Source organism: Orcinus orca, chromosome 5, assembly GCF_937001465.1.
Source record: "Orcinus orca chromosome 5, mOrcOrc1.1, whole genome shotgun sequence".
Lineage (NCBI taxonomy): Eukaryota > Metazoa > Chordata > Mammalia > Artiodactyla > Delphinidae > Orcinus > Orcinus orca.
In genome coordinates this window covers 27,390,204-27,399,984 of record NC_064563.1, presented here as the reverse complement: position 1 = coordinate 27,399,984, position 9,781 = coordinate 27,390,204, and the positions used below count along the sequence as shown (strand labels likewise).

General features: G+C 41.0%; 1 protein-coding gene across 2 annotated transcripts; it reads left to right on the top strand.

Moving 5' to 3' along the window:
* The first annotated feature begins 1,888 nt into the window (after positions 1 to 1,888).
* RNF7 (ring finger protein 7) lies at positions 1,889 to 8,506 on the top strand. 2 transcript variants are annotated; one of them, XM_004278230.3, is made up of 3 exons: positions 1,889 to 2,204; positions 5,904 to 5,951; positions 7,563 to 8,506. In XM_004278230.3, exons 1-3 carry the CDS (start codon positions 2,030 to 2,032, stop codon positions 7,679 to 7,681), a joined length of 342 nt encoding a protein of 113 aa, XP_004278278.1. In that variant the 5' UTR covers positions 1,889 to 2,029; the 3' UTR covers positions 7,682 to 8,506. The 2 variants fall into 2 exon arrangements, with proteins under 2 accessions (XP_004278278.1, XP_012391604.1); XM_012536150.3 differs by having other exon boundaries at positions 1,918 to 2,197; positions 7,563 to 7,619.
* The last annotated feature ends 1,275 nt before the right edge of the window (positions 8,507 to 9,781 follow it).

The window sequence follows — 9,781 nt, the reverse complement described above, 5'->3', positions numbered from 1 at the left end:
CTGGAAAAGTAGACTGGGGCTATATGGTGGCAGGATTTAAGGGACCAACTGGCACATTTAGATTTTGTTCTAGTGATAATGCAGGGCCACGGAACATTTTGAGCAGCAGAGTGCCAAGTGGAAAAGTGGACAGAGGAAAATTAAACAGGCACTTTAGATTGAATGCTAGAGTGGGGAGGAGAGACAGGAAGGAAGTCAGGCCACAGTAATCCAGGGGCAGGGTGATGAGGTTCAGATTCAGCATGGGCATGTGCCATTTCTCCTTCTTAATCATCCTCTAGCCTTTCATCTGAGGTCCCTCCTTTTCTCTTTCAGACTGCCCAGTTCCCACCAACGGGGGGCATTTTATCCTCATCTGGTTCCAGCCTTCTTTTAACTATCTAGCATTTATAGCCATCTCTAGTCAGATGTGTGATAGCTTAATTGAATGAAATGTGTTTTGGATGGTTCATCTAGGTTTGTTTACAGGTATTTTTGTCTGGCTCATAAAGTTACTGTGGTCAGATTTACATCTGCCACCACTATTACTGCTCTGTTCAAGGTGACAGCCTCGCAGAGGTCTGCTTTCTCCATTCACTTCCTGGCCTCCAAGGCCTCCCATCTCTGCCCAGTTCAAACTTCACCTCTTCCATGAGGCTTTCCCTCACTACATCCGTCCTGAGGAATGTTTCTGTCCCTCACAGCACCTAACTGCACCACTCAATGAACAGCACACATTAGCATCTAGCCAAATGTGACCATGTGTCCACATTTATATTTTTACATATATAACTACGTAAATGCATAAGCATCCCTGTTCCTCTGCCAGATTTCTGGAGTTTGGGTAGTCCTGGCCCAGGCACAAGGCCTGACATCAGGAGATGAAGGGATGATTAGGCCCAGTAAGAAGAGGTGGGAGGCTGAGTCCCAAACCTGACACAGCAGGTGTCCACCACTAGGTGGTAGTGGTAATCAAGCATCTTCTTCCGCTCTCTGTGCCTCAGATTTCTTATCTCTTATCTTTTAAACAGAGATGTTATCTGCTTTGCTTGGCACAACATAATAATAAGACCCTGGGCTAGCAACAGAAGAACGCTGGTTTCCAAACTGTCACCTTCACGGAAGGGCAGTGTGCTCTTTAAGTTACTCACTTTTCTGGACCTCATTATTCCTACGTATAAAAGGAGGTTAAACTAGATCAGAGGTTCTCCGAGTATAGTCCCCAGGGTTCCTGGGATCCTTTCAGGGGACCAACAAGGTCAAAACTATTTGGATAACAATATTCACAGCTATTTCTCTTCACTCTTTCTTGTGAGTGCACGATATTCTTGTTCTAAGGATAACTTGTAATGGGTTTCTTACTGTTATTTTTAAATGAATACATTTAAATTTTTTCCTGTTTTCTTAAAAAGGAAATATATACGTATGATTGTGTATATGTATACATCCATCCTACAAAAACAAAAGTTCTTTAATGTCCTAATAATTTTTAAGTGTAAAGAGGTCGCGAGACCATAAAGTTTCAGAACCGTTGAACCAGATTCCTAGACCGTCATTCATTCACTCAACAAATAACTGCCCCTCCTGAGGCTGCATTTTTTACATACCGAGGAGATGGTGGTGATCCAGACGTGGAGCCCGCTCCGATGCCGTTTACATTTGGGAGGGAGGAGGCAAACGAATATATCAAGACAACTTCTGAGAGCGGTAAGTGTCATGAAGGCATAAAGCAGGACACGTGTTTCATGCGCAGTGGAACCCTCCATTGTGCTGAGTCGGCCCCGGGCCCCTCAGGCCCCTGAGCTGGCCAGGCGCGGGGTCGCTGATACCCCGGGACACCAAGACACCCAGGCACCGGGAAGCCGCGGGCGCTGACGTACCGTGACGTCACTCGGCCGCGCCAGCCAATCGCGGGCGGCCCCAGTCCTGGGCCGGCGGTGGCCCGCGGCCTGCGGGAGGCGCTGTGGCCCGTCGGGCGGCCCCGCGGAGCCGCCATAGCCTCCCGCCTCCCGCGACCCAACGTCTCCGCCGCCGGCCTCGCGCCGCCGCCATGGCCGACGTGGAAGACGGCGAGGAACCCTGCGCCCTGTCCTCTCACTCCGGGAGCGCAGGATCCAAGTCGGGAGGCGACAAAATGTTCTCTCTCAAGAAGTGGAACGCCGTGGCCATGTGGAGCTGGGACGTGGAGTGCGATACGTGCGCCATCTGTAGGGTCCAGGTGATGGGTAAGCGCTGCACGCGAGGCCCGGGCCGCGCTGCGGCCTCCGCGGGCCCGGCTCCGGGCGTAGGGGACAGACCGAGCCTCGGAGAGACTGTTCCTGGAGGAGTGGGGGCGGGGTCGCCCTTCCCCGGTGCCCGGGGACCGCGGGCCACGCCCGAGCTGTCGCCGGTCAGAGGGCTGCGGCCGCCGCCAGGGGCCGTGGGGTCGTTCAGCAGGCGCCCAGCGCTGGGGACTGGTATTCTGGGGAGAGAAATGGGTGGTAAGCAGTGCAGTTAAACAAGGTAATTTCAGGTAATGATGGGTGTGATCACAACAATAAAAGTAGGCGATTTGATGGGAGCTGGGAGGAACCACTTCGGTTTGTGTGGCCAGCTACGGCACCCTTTTCAAAAAGATCGCAGAGAGGTCAGGGTCAAGGCCCTGAGTCAGCGGGTCACTAAAGTGGTTCTGGTCACACACAACAAAGTGATGCTCTGGAGTCATCTTCCACAAAAACGACCCCTAGTCGTGCTCTGAGGAGGCGCAGGGAAGAAAAATGTTCCTAGCCGTTGCCTTTCTGGATGGGCTACTGTTCTGCTGGCTTTTAAAGCTGGATGATTCGAGACTGGTCAGATAGCACTCGCTTGGCTTGAACGGGAAGGATGTAAGTCCTTTTATTCAGAAACATAAAACTTCATCTCCTTCCTGGTCCCTTCCTATCATAGGATGCCATTTCTTGGAGAAGACAGTGCCCTGAAGTCAGACCTTTATGGAAAACCCTCTTTTACAAATAACTGTTACTTCTTTCTATGATATTTTTAATAAAAATATTGAACCAAGTGAAACCTTTTAGAACAGATTCATCTCGTTATGTTTTATATGGTTTATGTTTTAAGATCTCCGACCACCTTGAAGAAGAGGTGCTCCTGAAATGCACGTTATGTTTTTAAATAGGGCATTTAAAACTCCTGCATTTAAGAGCATCTCCCGTTGCGGAGCACAGGCTCCAGACGCGCAGGCTCAGCGGCCATGGCTCACGGGCCCAGCCGCTCCGCGGCATGTGGGATTTTCCCGGACCGGGGCACGAACCCATGTCCCCTGCATCGGCAGACGGACTCTCAACCACTGCGCCACCAGGGAAGCCCTTAAATGTTGTTTCTTGAAGGTACTTGGAGAACACTGAGGTTTCTATAGTTTGAAATCTTTGTGTCTTGCACTGAAAAATGAGAGAATTGGAGAAAATAACTTAAAAATTGCTCTCCCTTCTTGAGGAATGAAAATTGAAACCTACCAGAATCAAGCGATTTCTCAATTTACTGTCTGTCTCTGTAGTATGCTCTTATGTTTTTTATTCATAAGGATTTGTTTTAAAGAGAATTTACAACCATGGGATTCAAACATTTTTTACTTTTAAAAGAGCTTGATTTCAGATGTGATCCGCTTATATTGTGTGTTTTAAAAGTACCTAGTTTATTGGCCTGCAATACAGCTCCCTTGTCCTTCCCCTTTCTTAAAAACTAGAATCATAATTTCCAGTTTGAGTGACATTTTTCACTTATCCGGGCGATTTTTGTTCTTTTGTACGACAAACTGTTAAAAATTTTATCCCCTAAATTTCCTTTAGTTTTAAAAAAAGAATTTCCTAAAAGAACATTTTATTTTTCTCCCTAAAGAAAAATTTTAAAATAGTAAACAGAAATGCAAAATTTAAAATAATGGTTGCAATTTTGCAAGAAATAAACTTTCCTGGGATATTTAAAGTAAGTCAAAGTATGGGCTGTAAATGACTCAGGGTTCACATTAACTTTCTAATTATAGCAAGTATTCTGCTACTGTGGATTAATGTTACAGATTTACAACAGCTGTGCTTTGGGTTCAGGAAAGTTTTCTGGACTAGACCTCTGTATTTTGTTTATGAGGTGTTAAAATCCACTTAGTGGTCAGGTGACAGCAGAAGGAAGTTTGTTTTTTAGCATCATTCTGAAAGGTGTTACTATACTCTTTAGAAATGTGCTGTTTTAGATACTAGGAACATCATCAAAAGAAAATGTTTTCCTTTATCTGCAACGTTAGTCATTTTTAGCCATTTAGGTCAGTTTTTGATAATGAATCTAAATCCAAGCTATAAGCATAATTCAGAGACTTCTAGATTATACAAAGAGCCCACTTAATCCCATGTCCTTTATATTTGGAATTCATCTCACACGCCTAAATGATTGGTTATGACTTCTGGATCTAAGATTTGCCTGCCAGCCCACTCTGATGTAGTTAACACTCTCTTCCTGGGTTTCCACTCTCCCCCCTTCATTCTGAAAGGAGCAGATGGCACAGCGAGCAAGCACTGGTGAGGAAGAGGCGACCAGGTTTGCTAGTGCTGTCAAGTTATGAAGAGCCAGAGTAACCTTCCACAGCTGTATGTTAACGTGGACGTTTGAGCTAACTTTTTGGAGCCTTGTTTTCCTAATTTGTAAAAGAGACAGTTGGGACCATGAACTCTAATTCTGTGATTACACAGAACCAGAGCCATGTCTTCACCCTTATATCATGATCCTTATGATATTTAGTTGTTTGCCTATCTACCTCGCCATTTACTGGTGAGACCAGGGACCCAGACTTGGTCATTTTGGTGTCGGCAGTGTATTACTCTTTGCCCAGAGTAGATACTCAGTAATTGTGGAATTGAAGAAGGCCTCAGGAGGCGGTGGTTGTTTTTAATCCACACTGAAGAGGCCAGGGTGGTGTGTTTTCTTAAGGGTGAGAGCACGCAGAGAGGAGCAAACAAATGCCTGAGCATAATCCAGTGTAAGAAGAGAAGCAGGCTTCAGCTCCACCGTGTTTCTATTTTTACAGAATTATTTTCCTCCAATTTATGTTAAAAACTATTTTTTTCTGTTGGTTTGAACTTCCTTTTACCCAACTTTGACTCCTTTCAGCTAGTGAATGAGTCCATTTCATTGGTTCCTAAAATATTCTATATTACCTCCTTCATCAAACAAATAGTAGTACGGATTCAATTTTGAAAACTTCTAGTATACCCTTTTGGTTCCCATTCCTCATGTTTTCTCCCAGGTAATTTATTAAAATATTTTACTGTTGTCGGGTGAATGCTTTGGGCTCAGAGGGAGCATTTCCTTAAAAAGAAAAAAAGAGAACCTAGTATTTAGGAGTTTTTTACATTTAATTTTTATAGAGATTATACAGTCACATAACTTAAAAACTTGAGAAAGTACACAGTGAAAACTCCTTCCCGTTCCATCCCCTCCCAGGTAAACTTTATTATTAGTTTCTTGGATATCATTCTAGAGTTTCTATCTGTGTGTAAGCAAATACAATATATATGCATGGCTTATTTAAAAGGATGTCTTGAAAATAAACTGCTCATAAGGTTGATCTGTGTGAACATGCCCAGTGAGCTTATAACTCCTAATATAGTGGAGTATAGCATATTTTTCTCTGGTGGTTACATCCAAGGTCTTTTCATCAGAGCTTGTAAAAATAGAGGGTCAGTAACCCTTGTGAAATTGCTCATGGTCATAAGTAAATTAGTAGAGTGCCTTGTACTTTATTCATCTTTAAGCAGTTATGTTCAGATGAGAAATTAATAGTATGAGTCTTTTAATCTACATCTCTAACCCTTTGGGCCTTTATTTGACTTTGAAGTGTATGGGTTTTAAAAATTGCATTCTGAGCATCAGAATGAGAATTGCTATTTGTTTACTTTTAGATGCCTGTCTTAGATGTCAAGCTGAAAACAAACAAGAGGATTGTGTTGGTATGTTGTAATTTTGTTCTCTTGCTTTTTCAACTGAAGGTTTTCTCTCAGTGGGGATGTTTGAATTTGCAATTAAGATTGACTTTATCAATACACAAAAATAAACTGTAAAGCAGTGATCCATTATTAATATAAAATGTGTTGGTTCTCAAATGGTCTTAATGGAATTAATCTGTAAGTCCTTCAGTTGCTTTAATTGAAGAGAATTGGTTATATATTCTAGACATGGGCATGGTAAACATTTTGATAATCAAAAAAAAATAATTCTTTTCTATTAAGAAGAGTATAAAATAAGGAACTTGCCAAAACATCCTTCAAGTTTTGAGTATGTTACAGGTTAGTTTTGGTCAGTCAGGATTTTATTCTAACAAAGCATTTCAGTATTCAATATTCTTTTATGATCCGGTATTTAACTTTTCTACTGAGGTAAAAACAATTCTAAATCTCAAGATTTTTTTGGATGTAGTTTATAGAAAGTTTGTTAAATTTTATTTACATCTGGGACTACAGAAGTTGTCTTAGGCCAAATATTTAAGCAACTCAAAGGTTTTTATGTCCCAGTTCTGGAGGTCATCACTTCTAGATTGCTATATAAAAGTGTTTAAGGATTTTCCTGAAATGAAAGGTTACCTTTGTGTTTGTGTGGTTTACATACAGCTTCTTAATGATTTATGTAGTTTTGATAAAATCCTGTTTCTTCCTCCCAAAAGACTTAGAATGAGTCCCCTAGCTTCCTACTCCTACAACCAATTTTCACAAAAAGGTTTGTTTCCTGTTTTTTTTTTCCTATTTCTTTTATTGTTCTGTTATAGCTCAGTTGGTCAAGCAAGGGATAAATGAAGCCCATGTTTGAGATTGTATCCCAGATTATGGGTGATTTCCCTTGGTTAAAATTTTTTCTTCGATTCTGTTTGTTTTAAAAATTTTCATTTGGGAATTGTGAGGTGTAGGCCAGCCTTATTTGATCATAGAGAGACCCTTTTCTTGAAAGAGACCTCTCTTTCAAAGCCAGCCACTTTGAAAATTCCATTCTGTTTGTCACGTGAGGAATTGCACTGCCTGTGGATGACTTGACACAGATCCTCACCACTTCCAGAAAACAACTCATTAGAGGTACAACTAATAATGTTTAGAAGCCTGTCACCTGTTTATAATAGCCTGCTATGAGCTAAAAACATTTAAAATTCATTATATCTTGCTAAATAAAAATCAGGAGAACATTTTTCAGTAAAATAAAGACCCACAGGTCTCCAGGGTCAGTGCCTGACTGAGGTAGTCTGGGATCTAAAGAAGGCTAAAGCCTTTTAATCTCCTAACTTGAGAAAGACACCATGTGGAGCTATGTAGGAACTGGGGGCCACCACAGCACCCACAGATTCTAAGCAGTGTTGGAAAGTTCCCAAGCACAGTGGTGTATCTCATTTCTTAAGTGTAATTTACATATGTAAGGTTCCATTTCTTTATAGCTAGAAAAAATTATTTTGACCAGTTAACCATCTTTATTCAAGATTATGAACCCTAATTATTACATAATCTAAAATAAGCTAGAATTTTGAGCTCGGTAATTTAAATTGAAATATGTAATGTCACATATTCTTTTTTTTCTTTCAGTCGTCTGGGGAGAATGTAATCATTCCTTCCATAACTGCTGCATGTCCCTGTGGGTGAAACAGAACAATCGCTGCCCTCTCTGCCAGCAGGACTGGGTGGTCCAAAGAATCGGCAAATGAGAGCAGTGGAAGGTGTTCTTTGTGCAGTTGTTCGGAGCCCTGGTGGATCTTGTTATCAGGTGCCCTACAAAGGCTAGTACTCTCCAGGGGGCTAATTCTTTGAATCGGAGGCGCTGGATCTGCGGTCTTTTGGGACTCATCAGAGGCATGGGTTAGCCTTTTTCAGTTTTATTTGCAGAAATTCTCTACAATTAAGAAGATAATTTATTAAAGATGGTCTTTCCTACCTCTGTGGTATGTGTCTCACACACTGCTTATAAGTGCTATAAAGGAGAGAACTATAAGTTGAACAACGTTTATAATTTACCTACTGATATCCAAGGAGCTATGGAAGCAGTTCCGTTCAGAAGAGAACTTTTTGCATGCTTATGGTTGATCAGTTTAAAAAAAAAAAACAATGTTATAGTAACAAATAAAGTGCAGTTTAAAACCCAACTCTTATCCTTAATCTGTTCCTAATATTTATTTTTGGCAGGGAGGGGGATGATTCATGAAATCTTTATTTGATATTATGAGAATTTAAAGTTTGGACCAGTGAACAGGGTAAATAAAATTTAACCTTTGGTTGTATGAGATTTCAGTGGTGTTCTACATTATCATCCTCTGTCTCTGACTCATCAAGAAAACCTAGATCTGCACTCACCTCACTGTTCAATTACTGAGTGGTAAAGGACAGAAGTATTTTCAAGATCTAGTCATATTGCGTTGTAATTTAACCGTGTTTTAGGTGGAACGTTAATGAGGGGAAAATGTTTACCTTTGTAGCATTGGATCAAAAAGTTTATTTTATCACACGATGTTTTAATAAACGGTTTATTCTGTTTACCTCATTTGAATTGTCATTATTGCAATTTTATGCACAACCTTCAACTTAATAAGCTAATTTGTCAAGTGAATGCTTTTGTTTAATTTGAAAAAATATTCATTTGCTCTTTCATTGGTGGTAATAAAATTTTAACTTTATTACCTAGAAACATAAGTGTAAGAAAATACTTAAATTTTATCAAACCAACTCACATTCAGTGGAAGTTATCAAGGAACAATTTGTGAGCCACAATTTATGAACCCATGAATTTTTCCATAATAGAGGCTACTGCTATGCATTTAAAAAACCAAAATCTTAACCATTCACTTCTGCAGTTTCAGAATTTGCCAATCTGAATCTCTTTGAATCTAAGGAATGTGAATACATAAAAGAATATTAAAAATATAATAATTAGGGCTTCCCTGGTGGCGCAGTGGTTGAGAGTCCGCCTGCCGATGCAGGGGACACGGGTTCGTGCCCCGGTCCGAGAAGATCCCACATGCCGCGGAGCGGCTGGGCCCGTGAGCCATGGACGCTGAGCCTGCGCGTCCGGAGCCTGTGCTCCGCAACGGGAGAGGCCACAACAGTGAGAGGCCCGCGTACCGCCAAAAAATATATATATATGTGTATATATATATATATATATATATATAATTAAAATAAAAACTAGAATTCTGTATGCCTTCACCTTGCCTATTTATTTCTTGTAGATTTTGCTTTATTATCTTTTTTTCACAATTATCTACTGAAAGAATTAATCACAGTATACAAATATGTTTGGACCATTTGAATGTGTTTCTTGTGCAGTAAGCTGTTTTAGCAGCTCTTTAATCTTTTTAAAAGGTTGTGTCTATAAAATGTGAACTAAATATTTGGCTTTGCAATGGAGAGAAATAGAATGTTGAGTTATTTCTGTCAGTAAGACAGTATGTAAATGAAATGTAAAGGATGGTGGTAATAAGTTGATTTTCCACACGGCAAAACTGCAGGTCCACCGTCTAACAAAGCTCTGTTTCTATTACACATCAGCATCTCAGGGTAGAAGAGGAGGGACTGGGACAAAGCAGCACTGATCCTATACCCAACCTGGGATGATATCAGCTCATTTGCATAGCCATCTGAAAGTTCAGTACACGTTGTTTCATCAGAAGGAACATGCTGTGACATTTATGAATTCCAATGCAAAGCATTGAACAGGTTTTTCTTTCCATTTGATTAAACAATGTTGAATTTTACTTCACTAGTGTATTGGAAACACATTTGTCATCTTTGGCTGTATAACTTTCCATCTATGC

Coding starts and splice junctions, on each gene's coding strand:
- RNF7 (XM_004278230.3), top strand. CDS start 2,030: ATGGCCGACGTGGAAGACGGCGAGGAACCCTGCGCCCTGTCCTCTCAC. Junction 2,205..5,903: donor CTGTAGGGTCCAGGTGATGG/GTAAGCGCTGCA, acceptor GTTTACTTTTAG/ATGCCTGTCTTAGATGTCAA. Junction 5,952..7,562: donor CAAACAAGAGGATTGTGTTG/GTATGTTGTAAT, acceptor TTTTTCTTTCAG/TCGTCTGGGGAGAATGTAAT.